At 39.2% G+C, this 21,121-nt stretch overlaps 2 protein-coding genes across 4 annotated transcripts in view; both read left to right on the top strand.

Moving 5' to 3' along the window:
• The window catches only part of LOC138000481 (neuronal acetylcholine receptor subunit beta-3-like), an 85,217-nt gene that overhangs the window by 43,475 nt on the left and 20,621 nt on the right, over positions 1-21,121 (top strand). The window lies entirely within an intron of this gene.
• LOC138000483 (neuronal acetylcholine receptor subunit non-alpha-2-like) overlaps positions 8,373-21,121 on the top strand; it is a 33,370-nt gene continuing 20,621 nt past the window's right edge. The window contains exon 1 of one of the 3 annotated variants that reach the window (XM_068846936.1): positions 8,373-8,462. In XM_068846936.1, coding sequence (XP_068703037.1) covers positions 8,414-8,462 — 49 coding nt within the window. In that variant the 5' untranslated portion in view covers positions 8,373-8,413. Of the gene's footprint in view, positions 8,463-12,175; positions 12,284-16,445; positions 16,563-21,121 lie in introns of those variants that run through there. The other 2 variants (XM_068846934.1, XM_068846935.1) reach the window with 2 other exon arrangements.

Raw genomic sequence — 21,121 nt, 5'->3', positions numbered from 1 at the left:
TTGCGATGGGAACTTTCCTTGCCGTATTGTCAATGAGCAGCATAACATTAAATTCGCCAGTAAACTGATCCTCAGACACAAGGTCCCTCTTTACTACAATTCCACTACAACCAGTATCTCTCAGGACATCAACAGGCTTCTCTCCAACTCTTCCTTTCACGACAGGCATTTTACTTCTAACTCCAGTTAACGGTTCAACACAAGCGCTACTCAACAATGGAATCTTCTTACCACAGGCTAACAGCAGCTTATCATCTTTAATACAGGCCTTAACTTCTTCATCAGTAGGTTTATCCTCAGGTGGTTGAACTAGACAACTGGCACTCACTTGACCACGCTGCACAGGGTTACCATCTTTACTTTGTCCTCCTGATCTGCGTCCACCTGATCGACAGTTTCTAGCTTCATGACCTTGCTTACCACATAGGAAACACTTTCTTGTTAGGGTTGGGCAGCTGACGGCTTTATGACCTCGGGTGTTGCACTTAAAGCAATGCAGAGCTGGTGGATTAATCTGCATGTTCTTGGCTTCGTCCCTCTCAGGCTGTACTGTTGGCTTTCTGCTCGCTGAGCTGAACAAGTGTTTACCATGAGCCTCCAAGTACTGGTCAGCGATCTTCGCAATCTTTGCTAGGGTCTCAGGTGCCCTTTCTCGCAGGTGAATTTCCAAATCCTTAGGGCAAGAGTCAATAAATTGTTCTTTCACGATCAAGTCCTTAAGACCATCAAAGGTTCGCGCAGTATCCGAAAGCTCTAGCCACCGTAACAGGTATCTGTCCAGTCGCACAATAAACTGCTCCGGACTTTCGTCAACTTCTGGTTTGGATGCTCTAAATTTTCGACGATAGCCGTCTTCGGTTAGGTCATATCTCTTCATTAACGCAATCTTTACCTTGTCATAATCCTTAGCTGCGTCCTCTGATAGACGTGAATACACTTCTAGTGCCCGTCCAGACAACAGAGCACTGAGCTTTCGATGCCCAGACAGAGCACTGAGCTTTCGATGCCCATCCTTCTTTTTTCCACTTAGCCGTCTCGGCAAATCTCTCGAACCTCTGCAAATACGCGTCCAACTCGTCTTTGCCATCAACAAACGAGGGGAGTTTAGGTGCCTTAGCCCGATCCTCTCTCACTTCAGGACGCCCGTCAGCACTCTCCACAGCCAAACGTGCAATTTCCAGCTCATGTTCTCTTTTTGCGGCTTCAATAGCCTCTTTCTGTTTCAACAGCTCGGCTTCCATCTCCAATTTTCTTAGTTCGCGTTCTTGTCGTCTAGTTTCTCTCTCTTCGTCTTCTCTTCTTCTATCTTCTTCAAGTAATCGACGTTTCTCTTCCTTTTCTTCCTCAAACCGCCTACGCTTTTCTTCTCTTTCTTCCTCCAATTGTCTTCGTTTTTCTTGTTTTTCTTCCTCTTCCCTTCTTTTTTCTTCCTCTTCCCTCCTTCTTTCTTGTTCTAATTGTCTGCGTTTTTCTTCTTTTTCTTCCTCTTCCCTCCTTCTTTCTTGTTCTAATTGTCTGCGTTTTTCTTCTTTTTCTTCCTCTTCCCTCACAAATTCAAGCAGCTTTTCTCCTTCCAGACCAAACTTTTCGCCAAGCTGAATAAATTTCTCCATTTTCACAGCACTAAAGTTCCACGGCTCTTTCACTCGCTACAACTTTTTTCCACAGCGCAGCTACTTCCTTCCACGTTGTGATCCTTTCCTGGTTTCTGTATTCGGCAAACAAATGAATTCTTCTCCAGGACCAGGCCCCCAATGTTACGAGTTCGAACGTTTTGAGGAAAGGTAGCTTGCAAACTAAACTGAACGCAGGGTTGTCGGAACAACAACAAAAGGATTTACTCCAAAATGAACGTAGTTTCCACGAAGTAAAACTCTGAACAACACGTATTCGACAAACTTACACGGCCTCCGCCAACTTGAATTAACACAGCTTCTGTCTCACTTGACTAAACACAGCTAACGCCAACTCTCTTCGCTTGTGAAAAACTAGTTAGAAAAAAACACTCCGCTTGGACTCGTCTACTTATATACTCTGACAATAAACTTCTAGAACTTTCTAAAATAGTAATCACTCTAATTATAGAAAGATTACAAAACACACCGATTTAGAAACGCTAACGCATGAACCTAAAAATAAACAAACTACGAACTCTCGCGAAGCGTCTAGAAAGTAACGCTTGTCACGCAATACTATTTTTCGTAACACACAGTAATCTCTTTCACAACATTTTCCGTTTCAATGACAATCTCTCCCCCTCTCTAGTCAGTTCACAACAACACCAAACGTTTTTACTAAATAAAAGTCAACCTTAAGTGTAGTAAATTCACTTACTCGACTGCATTTTCACAGTCAAACAAAGCAGCTCTCAAGTGGTTGTTGAAATGTGTCAGAATCTCTGTCAACACGGAATTGCAAACGTTTTCAGCTAGTTTTACAAAATCTGTGAGGCAGCGAGGCATATAAGCTTATTAAGTGCGATTGTGGATATTTGTTTACATTTAAAACTGTTGTTAACGGCATTGATTCCAATCAAAACCAGAAAGCAGATGCTTTGCAAACCTCTGCTATGATATTTAAAAATATTTAATACTTTTTCTTAAAAATATTGGGAAAGTTATAAAATTATGATATCTGTTACAGAGTCATACGATAACCGGATAATGCAGTGCGTGCAACGAAAACACAAAAACTCGTTTCCGGTCACGCACGCAATTCTTTAATACATATTTCCCCGTTAAGCTGTCATGAGGTCTTCCTTGGTTTATAATTAGTGGTCATCGCGATTGCCTCTGAAGGAAGAGATACCGAGTTCGAATCCCACTTAACTTGCCTTCTACGAGACAGAGATACCTTACGCATGCGCAGCTTGAGGGCGACCCGAAAAAGCATAAAGTCCAAAAACGGAGTCGAAAACTATACTTTGTTCGAAAAGTAATAAAATGGCGACCGTAGATGTGGTAGTTCCCGCTTGATATAAGGGATCACGATCTGACTTCACTCTATGAAGTTCTGTGATTGGGTGGAAAAAAGACAATTGCGGAAAATTTTCGCCAATCATAAATTAGAATTTAATTCGCTCTGGAACTCGTCCGTTAAAGGTATGTTCGCATTGGCTCTTCTCGCCTTACTTGAAAACTTTACGCTATTCCCAATTTTGCCCTGACTGCGCCTGGGTCTCCAAGCATGATTCAACCTGGAAACGTTTGAATAAAACCGCCCAAAATCGTCCCTAAAATCTGCAAGAGCTTGGACTGGTTACCGCTGACTGCTGACCCAAACGCAAACGGCTCACTAGTTTCCAGTCCGGTCTCTCACATGTTATCCAAGATTTTTTCTTGTGGAGGCAGTGTGGCCCAGTGGTTAGGGCGCTTGCCTTGAGATCCGGAGATCCCGGGTTCAAGACCCGCTCTGACCACTCGCTGAATTTGTTCCTAGTAGTCCCTGGTTCAACTTCCCAGCTGCACTTGTAAATAGCCAACTGGTTTGCCTTCGGCCAGTTGGGATTCTTAACAGTTGTAGTTGTTGTGTTCTGTTGTTTCGTTGATTCATTGGCCCTGAAAAGCCCCTATGGGGAGAGGTCAATTAAGTATGTATGTATGGTGGAGGATGACAATCTACAATGACAATGATGTCTACGGATTCATATTAAATGAGCAAGACTCGAAAGATACTGGAGTTCATTGAAAGGATTAAGTGCTCACTTCGAGTGTGAAATTTTCAAGAGTAATGCTTCATGTTCCTTTTGGAATAAGTTCGATTATGAGCGCATCAAACAAGGTAATATGTCGATGATATTTCTCACAATCTATGGAATACATCAGAATGAAAGATTTCTTTTTCATTTCTCCGTGTACAGAATGTATATGTTCAAAATTTGGAGCCTTTAAAGGACATTGCTTAAGCTAAGTACATGTATTATGAACAGTGAATTGACTCGAAAGATATCACATTCACATTGACATGCTTTGAATAAGAGCAAACCTTGTTACACATATATTTGAGATTGACATTAAGTGAAGTTAAGTCATTTTTTCAAGGCATCGGATGAAATCAAATCCTAAAAGGGCACTTCAATTTTGAATGTTGTCTTACTGGCAAATTCAGTACTATTGCACAAAATTTCAACTCGCTCAAGTGACCATCAAGTTGAATCATTGAGTGGAATTCCCAAAGATTCCCATAAATTGCTACGGTCCACAGTGCCCTTTTAGCTTTCAATTCCCAAAAATTCCCAGGAGTTGCAACTAAATGAGTTTTGCTAATGTCATAATTTTGAATTCCTAGAAATCTCTGGTTATTCCAACCCTTTTGAGAGACCATAATCTTCAATTCCTAGAAATTCCCAAAAATTCCAAACTTCTCAGGCTTGGCTTATTTGCATATGTACGAAAAGTTGGGAATTCCCAAAAAACTGGGAATTCATTTCGCAAGGGTCGTATGCAATGTATTGACGACTTTTTCACAGTTCTTCTTTGACCGTTTCTTTCTCAACAGAACAAATGACCAGTCAGGCTTAGGGGTGGTGCCAAATTCACCAACTTTCATAAAACATGATTTATTGATTGATTGATTGAATATAACAAACTTTGGAACTGATTTAGAAAAATTAACAGTTAGCTCGGATTTGTAACAGAAATGTATGTAGTTAATTGGCAACTTAAACAAGACTTACCTGTAAGTTGAAGTTTGACTTGAATTCTATCTCGTAAAGAGTAGTAACCGAAGGTGTCTGACATGAAGAACGAATCTAGTCTGCCGGGAGTGACGTCACAATCATTGCTTCAAATCCTCATCCTTCTCATTGTGGAGGAACATTTAAACACCGAAAGCAATTCCGTAAAGAGGAATAGTAACCAAGGCCTGAGAGCTCGAGGCAAGCACAGGGAGGGAGAGGTGGGCATGTCTGACACCTTCGGTTAGTACTCTTTATGAGATAGAATTCAAGTCAAACTTCAACTTACATGAAAGTCTCGTTTAATTTTCCAGTTCAATATCATAAACCGTAACCTCCGGTACTGACATGAAGCCTTCAAAGCGAGTGAGGACACTACGAGGAGCCCAAAACACGAACCATACTCCAAGATTACAATGTCGTAATATATCCATTTTTTCTACAACTTACGTCTAGATTACTAAGTACTTCTAAAGAACTTACCAATGAACAAAGTTTAAGTGAAGCTATGATCTTCGCAGTTATGAACGTAATTTATACAATTGCGTAGAGAAGCCTGAAAAATTCAGGACTTCAACGGGGTTTGAACCCGTGACCCCACGATTCCGGTGCGACGCTCCAACCAACTGAGCTATGAAGCCACCGACGATGGGAGCTGGCCACCTGTGGGCTCCAAGGGCCCCGCGAGGAATGAATCAATGATGAAATGGTATATGAAATGAATCATATATGAACTGCGGATATGAAATCAAGTGAAGCTATGATCTTCGCAGTTATGAACGTAATTTATACAATTGCGTAGAGAAGCCTGAAAAATTCAGGACTTCAACGGGGTTTGAACCCGTGACCCCACGATTCCGGTGCGACGCTCCAACCAACTGAGCTATGAAGCCACCGACGTTGGGAGCTGGCCACCTGTGGGCTCCAAGGGCCCCGCGAGGAATGAATCAATGATGAAATGGTATATGAAATGAATCATATATGAACTGCGGATATGAAATCAAGTGAAGCTATGATCTTCGCAGTTATGAACGTAATTTATACAATTGCGTAGAGAAGCCTGAAAAATTCAGGACTTCAACGGGGTTTGAACCCGTGACCCCGCGATTCCGGTGCGACGCTCCAACCAACTGAGCTATGAAGCCACCGACGTTGGGAGCTGGCCACCTGTGGGCTCCAAGGGCCCTTGGAGCCCCCGGAATCGCGGGGTCACGGGTTCAAACCCCGTTGAAGTCCTGAATTTTTCAGGCTTCTCTACGCAATTGTATAAATTACGTTCATAACTGCGAAGATCATAGCTTCACTTGATTTCATATCCGCAGTTCATATATGATTCATTTCATATACCATTTCATCATTGAACAAAGTTTAGTTATAGCTCCGAACGCTCCTAACAGTGTTAGCATTGGTAATAAGACTACCAAGGAACAAACACACCCTTTTCCACTGAGGTAACTATGGTATACATTAGGTCGTAGCAAAGTATTGTTGCTAACGCTAATAACATGGCTAGTATTAACACGCGGTCCTATTAAGTCCAGCGCGAGTCTCTCAAGTTGTAGCCCTTGCTGCAAATCTTAAATACCATCATATCTATTTGAGGGTGGCTTACTACCAAAGGCACCCTTCAAAAAATGATGAACAATTGGATGCTGACGAACTAAGGTATTCTTAGCGCTAATCATACGAGACAAAGCTGATCTAGCAGTGATCACTGTTGAATGGCATAGAGGGGAACTCGGTATAGGTAAGTTTGTTTTGACCGCCAATGAGGCACTCGTTGGCACATTAATGACAATAGGTGATGTCAACGATATCTTCCCTATATAAGAACTCTAAAAATAAGGGCTAGACCCGGGAAGAGTGGAGGGATTATAGAGAATACAGCACACTTAAAAGCATAAACGCTGTACTGTCTCTGAGTAAAAAAGACACCTCGGTAACGTACTCCGAAAAGCGTCACTTCTGATATAGTACCCAGATAATGGGCCATGCAATCAGCTTGAGCTGATTTTTTACTCTGTGCCTGCTATTGGCTGACAAGCAGCTGGCTTCCTGGAGTCCAGACCAAAGGCCGCTGACTCATCATTAGTAATACTCGAGTATACCGAGCCTTAGTGGCCCATGCTGGCACCACTAGAATCCCATGGCCTGGTCGGCCTCTATCTTACCTAAACACTTGGGTATTAGATTGCTTCGTAGCGATTCCTGTCCCCGAGACTGCAAGAACTATTATTTGCCCAGGTAATGCCCCAGCCACTAGCACTCGGATCAGTTTGAAAAATATAAACCACTAGTGGATAGCCAATTTAACTAAACGCCTGGTGGACATTCTCAACCCACATTTGTAACGCATTGCCCTAACTGAACAAAATAAAGACACGAGGGCATCATAATCCCCTGTATTATGGGCCAAGGTTAGAAATTTATTCCGTCTTAAATAACGGTAATGTAATTTCGCAAAGTGAACCCCTGGAAGTGAAGACAATACCTTTCCGATAACCTAAACAACCTAGTGAATAGTAAACTCTTTCACACTGAGCTGACTCTGAAAAAAACTGCTTATCATTTTCCTTATAACAAGTAAATACCAATGACACTTTAATGTCTTGAAACGCTTATCAATTGAAAACAAAGCAGCCGATAGTTTTAGATTTTGAATCTCCCTCTAAATTCTAGTGTTTCCGAATTACTTAGCGACTTCCTGTCGGACTGCCGTTATTATGCAAGCGATCAATCAGAAAAATAGTTCAAGGAGTCTCTCCGGGCGCTCGCCCGCTGACCAAAAAGCTCGAGGACTCTGGTTACGAGATTGAAGTCCAGCTTAGTAAGCCTGAAAGCTGAAAATTTTTGCATTTGTAAAATTAACTTCTCCGTTTTAGTATTTTAATGGAGGGATACAATGCCCTGAAAGGGTAAAATCGTCGTATTCCCGATTTCTTTACTTAAAAGACAAAAAATGTTACTGTTTAAAAATACCGTAATTTTACTCAGGCATGATATAAAAAAAAAAAAAAACGTGGTAAAAACCTTGTTGTCACTGACCAAAACTTAGTAAAAGTGACCAAAACGTATTCAAAGTGGATGCTGCAACCATTGTTTTACTTGGGACTTATGATGGTTCCAAGAGAAACTCAGTGGAAACAATGCTTATGCAAATTTTCGAGGGACAAACAATTGCAAAGGGTAGTATGGGATTTTTTATATTGGCTAATTCGCGAATTCCTGACTTCTAAAAGTTCCTAGATAATCCCAAGTGACGTTCTCACATCATGTAAAAAGCATATACCTACATCATACAGTGTCGGATCGAAGAGAGTCCCCCCATACCCCTGCTCTCTCATTTTTGGAATGCTAAAAGTAAAGCCCTTTAAAATATCTTGCACTTTTTGCATACCTGACAATGACGTCAGGTAGTTCGAAGAAAAAAGAAACATTGAAATAGCAGCCTCAATGAGTGCAATAATTATTTAAATCTTTCACGAATGATTTGTCTTGAGAAAAATTGTTGTTAAAAGTGTAAACAGATCTACGTCATAAAATTCAGTCATCATAAGAGTTTGTCAGTAAAAGAGGAAACAAACGTCAAATTATCTTCAAAGTAACAATGAGGCACTTGTTGCGGTTCATTTAATGGAGACTGTTGTGTAAACGAGTGAATAGTTTTGAAAACAATTTCCTAAGTTGACTGCATGCTCGCATGTTTTAAGTAAAGAGTCTAGGCTTTGGCAGGAACGGATGGCGCGACTTTTAAGAATTTTGCTGTTCATATTTCTTCTGTCTGCAGGTAAACTGAAAGTAATGTAACGCGTTTAAAACACCTGGTATTTAAAAGAAAATAGCCCAAGATACTTAATGAGCATATAGGGAGAGTTGGGGACCAACTTCGAATTTTAGCTGTATGCTATCTGTGCGTGGAATCACCTGTTTCGGAAGTTGATGAAATGTTCTGACTACTAGTACTTGCCCTACCAGTGCTAACGATCATGTTGCCCATTTTTATCTACTTTGGGGTTAGTTTTTGAAGTTTTAGCCACTGTTTCTCCAGGTATATACAACTTAGTAAAATATAGGTGATCATACTTTGTTTTCGGATTAGGAGTTGCTTGCTGTAGCATTTTACAAGAAAAATTAAAATCACGGTTAATCGACGTTTCGATGTATCAAACATCATTCTCAAGATTGAGGTCGTTTGTGCTAATGTCAAAGTTGTTAAGACAGAGTTGAAGATTTTGAATGTCTAATATACGCATTCCACAGTGCTTGATGTTGTGTAAATATTTTAGTTAAGCATCAGTGAATAACTTCGCGCGGATCGAGTCTGACTGTACGTTGAGTGACATTATTTTTTTTTTTATAAAAAGTGCCGGAGTAAACTGGACTGTTTGTTCTAGGAAATGTTAATCATAAAAGAACTAAAACCGTCACCCAAAGTACAGTCAGACTCGATCCGCGCGAAGTTATTCACTGATGCTTAACTAAAGTATTTACACAACATCAAGCACTGTGAAATGCGCATATTAGATATTCAAAATCTTCAACTCTGTCTTAACAACTTTGACATTAGCATAAACGACCTCAATCTTGAGAATGATGTTTGATACATCGAAAGGTCGATTAACTGTGATTTTAAATTTTCTTATACTTTGTTTTCGAAATTTAAAGCTCGACTCCAGTACTGGCCAGCTGTGGAACCACTGATTTGCAAAAACAAACATGGAAAAATAAAGCAAAAAGGTTTCGCCTTTGGGAAGCTTTAATTCTGTCGCTTGAAGGCGATTCCATCGAGGGTTGCGGAAATATTGCCCACTGTCTCATGGCATAGAAATTATGAAACAATATGTTTTCCGCTATGATATTGTCACTTGCCTTTTTCCTTGCATGGTAAAGAACGACAAAATGATACAAAACTCGGCTAAGTGCAAAAAAATTTTTTCCCCCCAAATTCTCAGTTCCCAGTTTTGTCAACACTTGGTTTCGGCGAAGGTCCACCAGATCATTGCCTGTCTCAGTTTTAGGGACAGTACCAGTACAGAGTACAGAGTATTTGGTTTCATGTACTGAAACTATTACTTTGGTAAAAGGCCGTAGATAGCCAAGCCTGTTGCATACAATTTATTTGCTACAATCAGCGACAAGTTCCACATTTTTGATCTTGTCAGTAGAGTGGCTCCGTTTGGGTATGGCCTGTCGAGAATTGGAGGGGTTTTGCGTTAGGAAGGCAGATCCCAGATGATGAAACAATATTTTGTTTGCATGGCCATGGTTTACATGCAGACAATTCGGTCGGGGTTATAGTTTATAATTGGTAGAATGCAAAGTTGCTAAACGTCTGGTCACTAAATTGTTTGATTTCTTTAAGATCTTTCAAGTGAAATTATGAAAGAATTAGGATAGTACGCGCACTCTCATTGGCCAAATATAGCTGTGTTTAGATGATAGTATGGAAACACGGCTGTAACATCAGACGCGCACCTTATTGGCTGGTAGGAAATATGAGCGTGTGTCAAAACACGCATTTTCCTTGATTTGTCGAATTGTCTTTGAGAAATCATTTATAAAAGCAATTTTGGACTTTGTCCGTGTTTCCACAGCCTCATCTAAACACTCGGAGGAATTGGAAGAATTCTATGCAAACCTCGACTGCGTCTCGGGTTTGCATAACTCTCTCGAATTCTCCCGACTCCCCCTCGTGTTTAGACACGGACAACGTCCTCTATTGCATAAGAAGTTTACACAGCAGTAGTGCTGAGATCTTCTCAGCACTAGAACCTTCCTATTTTTTCGCACGGTAGATCCTCCAGTTTGCAGAGACAATATTATAATAACTTGAATAGTGATATAGCTTCTAAAATGGCACAATACTTAAGAAAAGGAATTAAACACCGTTTATAGGGTATACTATACAATAACAACAGGAACAGTAAGAACGAAAATTATCTAATAATGGAGACTTATTTTAGCTGCTCCAGAATGCTCCAACATTGTCATCTCCAGAGCCTCGGATCTGGGAAACTTTACCTAGGAGAACATGCGACGTAGGGTTCTTAAAAACCAAAAATTGGCTATTCGAACCTTACGGTACCTGCTCGTGCACTTTTCGCGTTAACATGAATACACCAATCAGAGAAACTTCTCATTGTTCTTCAAGAAAACCAATGAGAAGATACTTTGTTTTAGGGTTCCCTAGAGCTTTCCTCTCCCTCGCTCATGCGCAAATGAAAAGAGATTGAATGAACCAAATAATACACGCTTCACGCAAGGGTTGTGACTAAAATGGGTACGCCACTTTGAGGTGTCATACTTTATGACACAAAAACACAACACAACTCACAACTTCAGGACCAAATAAGGAGACAAAACCCGGTCATTCCATGCACCCCAAGTAATATCGTTTGTAGTGCTAAGTACTAATCTGAACTATTTAAGCCTCGGCACTCATTCGAGAATGGTTAGCTTTCGTACCCTGAGCGTCGAGTTGAAATGTTTGGAACGAGTTTCGGTGGGGCAAAACAAATGTTTTCAATCCCTTGGACTCAAAATGGCCGCCATGTAATTAATGCCCGTTTTAAATACACCCAAAATACTGACGTACAAACTACTTAAGAAAAACGCGAGACAGGACATGTTACTCATTATATCGACTGCAATTGTTGGTTTTCACACACGTAATCAACAGCCATATTTTTCAACGAAAACAAAAGGAAGCGTTTGCATAATAATAGAGTTAAATTTCCGGAGGATTTGGTCGGGGCACCAACATGGCCGCCTTTTCTTTGTTTAGGGGCACCAACATGGCGGTCGTGTGACGTCATGTGAAAACCGAGAATTCAAAAAACTTTATTGCGGCATTCTTTGAAGAACTAGGCATACAATACACGGGTATTCTGCACAGAACACAAGTTGCTTTACAACGGGCGAGAGTACAACTGAAAAATCACAGTCAGGCAGGATTCGAACTACCCTGCGGGCAATTTCTCTTTCGATCTTCCTAAATAATTCGGGAAGAGGAAGGAAGACTCTGCCAGCCGTCTCAGCATTTCGTATTGAGCGTGCGTTAAAAATTCAAACATATTCGGGAGTCAATCACGCGTGACTAGTGGCCGCAAAACCAAAAAACCAAAACAAACAGTTGGGATATTTTTGAACAACTCTGGCAAACACACGACAACCAAGGACTCGTTTCCTTGGAAACTCAAGATAGTTCGAGTTTTTCAATTGCCATTTTAATTTTCAACTGAAAAAATCAATAGGTTTCTCAATTCTTGCAAACCAGTTTCTGTAACGACATACGGACATACTCATGGGGATTTAGACAGTTAAAAATCGTCACGATGTCGTAAATTTTTAAAAAAATTGAGGAAGCGTGCCGATTGATCATGTCCAAAGAGGAAACAAACGTCAAATTATCTTCAAAGTAACAATGAGGCACTCGTTGCGGTTCATTTAATGGAGGCATTGTTATATAAACGAGCTGTGAATAGTTTTGAAAACAATTTGCTAAGTTGACTGCATGCTCGCATTTTTTAAGTAAAGAGTCTAGGCTTTAACAGGAACGGATGGCGCGACTTTTAAGCATTTTGCTGTTCATGTTTCTTCTGTCTGCAGGTAAACTGAAAGTAATGTAACAAGTTTAAAACACCTGGTATTTAAAAGAAAATAGCCCAAGATACTTAATGAGCATACAGGGAGAGTTGGGGACCAACTTCGAATTTTAGCTGTATGCTATGTGTGCGTGGAATCACCTGTTTCGGAAGTTAATAAAATGTTCTGACTACTAGTACTTGCCCTACCAGTACTAACGATCATGTTTCCCATTTTTATCCACGTTGGGGTTAGTTTTTGAAGTTTTAGCCACTGTTTCTCCAGGTATATACAACTTAGTAAAATATAGGTGATCATACTTTGTTTTCGGATTAGAAGTTGCTTGCTGAAGCATTTTACAAGAAAAATTAAAATCACGGTTAATCGACGTTTCGATGTATCAAACATCATTCTCAAGATTGAGGTCGTTTATGCAATATATGAAACACGAGAAGGAGTGTTTCATCGGATGTCCAAACACCGAGAAGCGAGTTGAAAAACGAGGCCGAAGGCCGAGTTTTTTAACCTATTTCGAGGTGGTTGGATATCTGATGAAACACTCTTTCGAGTATTTGAGATTGCTTCTCAAAGGAATCAGTATTTTAAGAGATATTTGGGATCAAAGTTGGCCAAATTTTATGCTAATTAAGACCACATATCCAAACTTCCTTTACGGTAGTGATTTCTTTTGTTTTTGGCTTATGAATTATTAATGAGTTTGAGAAGCTAATGTCAAAGTTGTTAAGACAGAGTTGAAGATTTTGAATATCTAATATGCGCATTCCACAGTGCTTGATGTTGTGTAAATATTTTAGTTAAGCATCAGTGAATAACTTCGCGCGGATCGAGTCTGACTGTACGTTGAGTGACATTTTTTTTTTTTATAAAAAGTGCCGGAGTAAACTGGACTGTTTGTTCTACGAATTGTTAATCATAAAAGAACTAAAATCGTCACCCAACGTACAGGCAGACTCGATCCGCGCGAAGTTATTCACTGATGCTTAACTAAAATATTTACACATCAAGCACTGTGGAATGCGCATATTAGATATTCAAAATCTTCAACTCTGTCTTAACAAACTTTGACATTAGCATAAACGACCTCAATCTTGAGAATGATGTTTGATACATCGAAAGGTCGATTAACTGTGGTTTTAAATTTTCTTATACTTTGTTTTGGAAATTTAAAGCTCGACTCCAGTACTGGCCAGCTGTGGAACCACTGATTTGCAAAAACAAACATGGAAAAATAAAGCAAAAAGGTTTCGCCTTTGGGAAGTTTTAATTCTGTCGCTTGAAGGCGATTCCATCGAGGGTTGCGGAAATATTGCCCACTGTCTCATGGCATAGAAATTAGGAAACAATATGTTTTCCGCTATGATATTGTCACTTGCCTTTTTCCTTGCATGGTAAAGAACGACAAAATGATACAAAACTCGGCTAAGTGCAAAAGAATGAAGGGGTAGTTTCTAAAGAAACTGTGATGCTGCGTCGGTGGGGAAGTAGTATACAAAAATTTGGTAGAGCGATTTGCTCTGACGAAGGGCTAACGCTCGAAACGTCAGCTTTTAGAATCTCTGTACGGTGGCCAATTTACATTATCAACTCCGTTGATAAAACCAAATTTTTGTATAAGTGCAAAAGAGTTTTTTTCCCCCAAATTCTCAGTTCCCAGTTTTGTTAACACTTGGTTTCGGCGAAGGTCCACCAGATCATTGCCTGTCTCAGTTTTAGAGACAGTTCCAGTACAGAGTACAGAGTATTTGGTTTCATATACTGAAACTATTACTTTGGTAAAAGGCCGTAGATAGCCAAGCCTGTTGCATACAATTTATTTGCTACAATCAGCGACAAGTTCCACATTTTTGATCTTGTGGAGTGGCTCCGTTTGGGTATGGCCTGTCGAGAATTGGAGGGGTTTTGCGTTAGGAAGGCAGATCCCAGATGATGAAACAATATTTTGTTTGCATGGCCATGGTTTACACGCAGAAAATTCGGTCGGGGTTATAGTTTATAATTGGTAGAATGCAAAGTTGCTAAACGTCTGGTCACTAAATTGTTTAATTTCTCTAAGATCTTCCAAGTGAAAATATGAAAGAATTAAGATAGTACGCGCACTCTCATTGGTCAAATATAGCTGTGTTTAGATGATAGTATGGAAACACGGCTGTAACATCAGACGCGCACCTTATTGGCTGGTAGGAAATATGAGCGTGTATCAAAACACGCATTTTCCTTGATTTAACGAATTATCTTTGAGAAATCATTTATAAAAGCAATTTTGGACTTTGTCCCTGTTTCCACAGCCTCATCTAAACACTCGGAGGAATTGGAAGAATTCTATGCAAACCTCGACTGCGTCTCGGGTTTGCATAACTCTCTCGAATTCTCCCGACTCCCCCTCGTGTTTAGACACGGACAACGTCCTCTATTGCATAAGTTTACACAGCAGTAGTGCTGAGATCTTCTCTGCACTAGAACCTTCCTATTTTTTCGCACGGTAGATCCTCCAGTTTGCAGAGACAATATTATAATAACTTGAATAGTGATATAGCTTCTAAAATGGCACAATACTTAAAAAGAGGAATTAAACACCGTTTATATGGTATACTATACAATAACAACAGGAACAGTAAGAACGAAAATTATCTAATGATGGAGACTTAATTTAGCTGCTCCAGAATGCTCCAACATTGTCGTCTCCAGAGCCTCGGATCTGGGAAACTTTATGTAGGAGAACATGCGACGTAGGGTTCTTAAAGCCAAAAATTGTCTATTTGAACCTTACCGTACCTGCTCGTGCACTTTTCGCGTTAACATGAATACACCAATCAGAGAAACTTCTCATTGTTCTTCACGAAAACCAATAAAAAGACACTTTGTTTTAGGGTTCTCTAGAGCTCTCCTCTCCCTCGCTCATGCGCAAATGAAAAGAGATTGAATGAACCAAATAATACACGCTTCACGCAAGGGTTGTTACTAAAATGGGTACGCCACTTTGAGGTGTCATACTTTATGACACAAAAACACAACACAACTCACAACTTCAGGACCAAATAAGGAGAAAAAATCCGGTCATTCCATGCACCCCAAGTAATATCGTTTGTAGTGTTAAGTACTAATCTGAACTATTTAAGCCTCGGCACTCATTCGAGAATGGTTAGCTTTCGTACCCTGAGCTTCGAGTTGAAATGTTTGGAACGAGTTTCGGTGGGGCAAAACAAATGTTTTCAATCCCTTGGACTCAAAATGGCCGCCATGTAATTAATGCCCGTTCTAAATACACCCAAAATACTGACGTACAAACTACTTAAGCAAAAAGCGAGACAGGACATGTTACTCATTATACCGACTGCAATTGTTGGTTTTCACTTACGTAATCAACAGCCATATTTTTCAACGAAAACAAAAGGAAGCGTTTGCATAATAATAGAGTTAAATTTCCGGAGGATTTGGTCGGGGCACCAACATGGCCGCCTTTTCTTTGTTTAGGGGCACCAACATGGCGGTCGTGTGACGTCATGTGAAAACCGAGAATTCAAAAAACTTTATTGCGGCATTCTTTGAAGAACTAGGCATACAATACACGGGTACTCTGCACAGAACACAAGTTGCTTTACAACGGGCGAGAGTACAACTGAAAAATCACAGTCAGGCAGGATTCGAACTACCCTGCGGGCAGATTCTCTTTCGATCTTCCTAAATAATTCGGAAAGAGGAAGGAAGACTCTGCCAGCCGCCTCAGCATTTCGTATTGAGCGTGCGTTAAAAATTCAAACATATTCGGGAGTCAATCACCCGTGACTAGTAGCCGCAAAACCAAAAAAACAAAACAAACAGTTGGGATATTTTTGAACAACTCTGGCAAACACACGACAACCAAGGACTCATTTCCTTGGAAACTCAAGATAGTTCGAGTTTTTCAATTGCCATTTCAATTTTCAACTGAAAAAATCAATAGGTTTCTCAATTTCTGTAAACTTGGCCATACGGACATACTCATGGGGATTTAGACAGTTAAAAATTGTCACGATGTCGTAAATTTTTAAAAAAATTGAGGAAGCGTGCCGATTGATCATGTCCAAAGAGGAAACAAACGTCAAATTATCTTCAAAGTAACAATGAGGCACTCGTTGCGGTTTATTTAATGGAGGCATTGTTGTGTAAACGAGTGAATAGTTTTGAAAACAATTTGCTAAGTTGACTGCATCCTCGCATTTTTTAAGTAAAGAGTCTAGGCTTTGGCAGGAACGGATGGCGCGACTTTTAAGCATTTTGCTGTTCATGGTTCTTCTATCTGCAGGTAAACTGAAAGTAATGTAACGCATTTAAAACACCTGGTATTTAAAAGAAAGTAGCCCAAGATACTTGATGAGCATATAAGGAGAGTTGGGGACCAACTTCGAATTTTAGCTGTATGCTATCTGTGCGTGGAATTACCTGTTTCGGAAGTTGATGAAATGTTCTGACTACTAGTACTTGCCCTACCAGTGCTAACGATCATGTTTCCCATTTTTATCCACTTTGGGGTTAGTTTTTGAAGTTTTAGCCACTGTTTCTCCAGGTATATTCAACTTAGTAAAATATAGGTGATCATACTTTGTTTTCGGATTAGGAGTTGCTTGCTGTAGCATTTTACAAGAAAAATTAAAATCACGGTTAATCGACGTTTCGATGTATCAAACATCATTCTCAAGATTGAGGTCGTTTGTGCTAATGTCAAAGTTGTTAAGACAGAGTTGAAGATTTTAATTTGAATATCTAATATGCGCATTCCACAGTGCTTGATGTTGTGTAAATATTTTAGTTAAGCATCAGTGAATAACTTCGCGCGGATCGAGTCTGATTGTACGTTGAGTGACATTATTATTTTTTTTATAAAAAGTGCCGGAGTAAACTGGACTGTTTGTTCTACGAAATGTTTATCATAAAAGAACTAAAACCGTCACCCAACGTACAGTCAGACTCGATCCGCGCGAAGTTATTCACTGATGCTTAACTAAAATATTTACACAACATCAAGCACTGTGGAATGTGCATATTAGATAATCAAATTAAAATCTTCAACTCTGTCTTAACAACTTTGACATTAGCATAAATTAACGACCTCAGTTTGATACATCGAAACGTCGATTAACCGTAATTTTAATTTTTCTCATACTTTCTTTTGGAAATTTAAAACTCGACCCCAGTACTGGCCAGCTGTGGAACCACTGATTTGCAAAAACAAACATGGAAAAATAAAGCAAAAAGGTTTCGCCTTTGGGAAGCTTAATTCTGTCGCTTGAGGGTGATTCCATCGAGGGTTGCGGAAATATTGCCCACTGTCTCATGGCATAAAAATTATGAAACAATATGTTTTCCGCTATGATATTTTGCATGGTAAAGAACGACAAAATGATACAAAACTCGGCTAAGTGCAAAAGACTTTTTTTCCCCCAAATTCTCAGTTCCCAGTTTTGTCAACACTTGGTTTCGGCGAAGGTCCACCAGATCATTGCCTGTCTCAGTTTTAGAGACAGTACCAGTACAGAGTACAGAGTATTTGGTTTCATGTACTGAAACTATTACTTTGGTAAAAGGCCGTAGATAGCCAAGCCTGTTGCATACAATTTATTTGCTACAATCAGCGACAAGTTCCACATTTTTGATCTTGTAGAGTGGCTCCGTTTGGGTATGGCCTGTCGAGAATTGGAGGGGTTTTGCGTTAGGAAGGGAGATCCCAGATGATGAAACAATATTTTGTTTGCATGGTTTACATGCAGAAAATTCGGTCGGGGTTATAGTTTATAATTGGTTGAGTGCAAAGTTGCTAAACGTCTAGTCACTAAATTGTTTGATTTCTCTAAGATCTTCCAAGTGAAATTATAAAGGAATTAGGATAGTATGCGCACTCTCATTGGCCAAATATAGCTGTGTTTAGATGATAGTATGGAAACACGGCTGTAACATCAGACGCGCATCTTATTGGCTGGTAGGAAATATGAGCGTGTATCAAAACACGCATTTTCCTTGATTTGTCGAATTATCTTTGAGAAATAATTTATAAAAGCAATATTGGAATTTGTCCGTGTTTCCACAGCCTCATCTAAACACTCGGAGGAATTGGAGGAATTCTATTCAAACCTCGACTGCGTCTCGGGTTTGCATAACTCTCTCGAATTCTCCCGACTCCCCCTCGTGTTTAGACACGGACAACGTCCTCTATTGCATAAGAAGTTTACACAGCAGTAGTGCTGAGATCTTCTCAGCACTAGATCTTTCCTATTTCTTCGCACGGTAGATCCTCCAGTTTGCAGACACAATATTATAATAACTTGAATAGTGATATAGCTTCTAAAATGGCACAATACTTAAGAAAAGGAATTAAACACCGTTTATAGGGTATACTATACAATAACAACAGGAATGGTAAGAACGAAAATTATCTAATGATGGAGACTTATTTTAGCTGCTCCAGAGTGCTCCAACATTGTCGTCTCCAGAGCCTCGGATCTGGGAAACTTTATGTAGGAGAACATGCGCCGTAGGGTTCTTAAAGCCAAAAATTGGCTATTTGAACCTTACGGTACCAACAAAGGAGACTAATGTTGCGCATGCGCCTCATCACCCCGAAAATCCCTTGAAATTTAGTCAAATTCATTCGAAAAGCGGGAACATGAGAAATGGCGAATGTAGTGCTGGCATCGTTAATATTCATCGCCTGTTTCCAAAAGGACGGTACACAATGAATGCAAAATGATGAGTCATTTGAAAGACTTGGGCATAACCTTATCTTTATGAGTGATACTGGTTCAATACAACGGGAAATACGGCGAAGGATCACAAATGAAGCGAAGATGACGAGTCAAAAGTGTGGCGATGAAGTGAAGAAATTGCAAGGAGCAGAGAATAGTTTTGCCTTCCTGGCGTTGTTTTTCCTTATTTAACAGACTTCGACTCAGAATGGAGTGCTTCTTAACAATAAAGTAAGTCGGATTTAAATTGAAATGTGAGTTTACATTAAGAAATATCTTGCCTAGTGAGTTTCGACGCTTTGCAATAAATTTTAAAAAATCCCAATCAGTGTGGATACATCATAAACTGATTTTGCAGGGAAAAACATGGAGATTGACAATGGTTCATAATTAAATTATTTATTTATTTGCGCACAATTTGCTCATCTGAGGCGAAGTACTATTTACACTCATATAAAACTGCTTACCACAGGAATTTTAAAACCCGATAATATTACAGAGAACATCACATGCACTATGCCACCACTAGAAATAAATGGCATATAACCAATTGTACTAAAAAAAAAGAAAGTCTCTGATTTCTATTTCATTTATTCATTTGTTTCATTTGTTTGGGTATTAAAGCTTACAAAGTGCCCCTCTCTTCCCGCTCCCCCCCCCCCCACCCAAAAGAACCCCTAAACAATTAGTTGTGAATGTGTTCAAGTTGTTAACTAACTTTCAAAAAGAGCTATAATAATTACCATTATGCACTTTACTTCTTTCCATTTAAAACATTTATAAGGGTTGTACTTGAATAATTTATATTCTGGTATTATTACAACATTAAACGAAGCGTATTCAAACTTTGTCATCTTATTTACAAGAATTTTCAAGAAAGTATAAATTGATTTTTGAAAGTCATTTTACTAGTAAACATTGCTTGAAATGCTTTATTAAAATCATTTCAAAATGACATAAACAGGTAAAACATTTGTGAATGTAATCCATAATGTGAATATATTCAAGTTGACAACTATCTCAGGCAAAGAATAATAAGATTATATTCTTAACTTTAAATCATACTCAATCTACAGAACAGGATATCCCATTCAGTTGCAATATTTAGACTTTTAAACAAGCAATACTGGAGTACGTACCAGCAAGTAAGGAAATCAGTACTGCGCAAAATAGTGTTCAAAAATTGCTTTTTCAAAATGGGATTTTAGATGTGCTGTTTCGATTTTAAAGAGGAAGGTCATTCCAAAAGTATTTTCCAATAATGGATAGGCAGAATTTTCTTATACATATATTGGTTATAGTATGAACAAACAAATGCTGTAAAGATGCATCCCGAGTTGTTGAATGATTACGTTGCTCCGAAACCAGTAATATGGAAAAAAAATACATGGCTTGTCACCACAAAGACAATTATGCATAAATATATGTGTAAATTTTAGCAATATCATGAAATTTCAATAGACCTAAGGAAACAATGTGGGGTAGGAAACATCATTGATGATTCCAATAACTTTATTTCGCAATTTTATAAGCTGTGACAATGGGTTTTCATAATGAATACCCGCAATATGCAGCCATACAGTAACTGGCTAAATAATCGAATAATAGATACTGATTAAACAATGTTTAGTGATATTGCTTAACCGTAATGATGATGTTAATACAAATTTATTAACTTTGTTACAAATGTAATGAATATGATCATGCCAGGAAGGGTGCTCAAGGCATTGACCAGCTAAAGTTAATGAAGGAAGTAAGTTGAAATTTACTTTCTGATGAGGATTGAAGATAAGATATTTAGTTTTCGTTAAATTTAAAGTTATTAAATCTTGGTAGTTCAGAGCTAATGTGAGTTTGAAGTTCATCTACATATAGATAATAGGGAAGATATCTGTTGACAAGCATTGATGTGCAAACCACAGGAACGAAAGACCCTTTGTTTCAACAGCCAGTGAGCCTCTGGTTGGCACATTAATGACAATAGGTAAACAATATCTTCCCTACAGTGTTTCAGTGGGCCATGTTGCAGAGGTTTCCCCTCCAAATGATATATAAATTAAACAAATTGCTATTTACAGGGTGTAAAGTGGGTAAAATGGTCAGAAAATGAGAAAATCGGTTTTTT

The sequence above is a fragment of the Montipora foliosa genome, chromosome 4 (assembly GCF_036669935.1).
Source record: "Montipora foliosa isolate CH-2021 chromosome 4, ASM3666993v2, whole genome shotgun sequence".
Taxonomy (NCBI): Eukaryota; Metazoa; Cnidaria; class Anthozoa; order Scleractinia; family Acroporidae; genus Montipora; species Montipora foliosa.
Note: the sequence above shows the minus strand (reverse complement) of the source record. Positions and strands in the feature narration are given on the sequence as shown.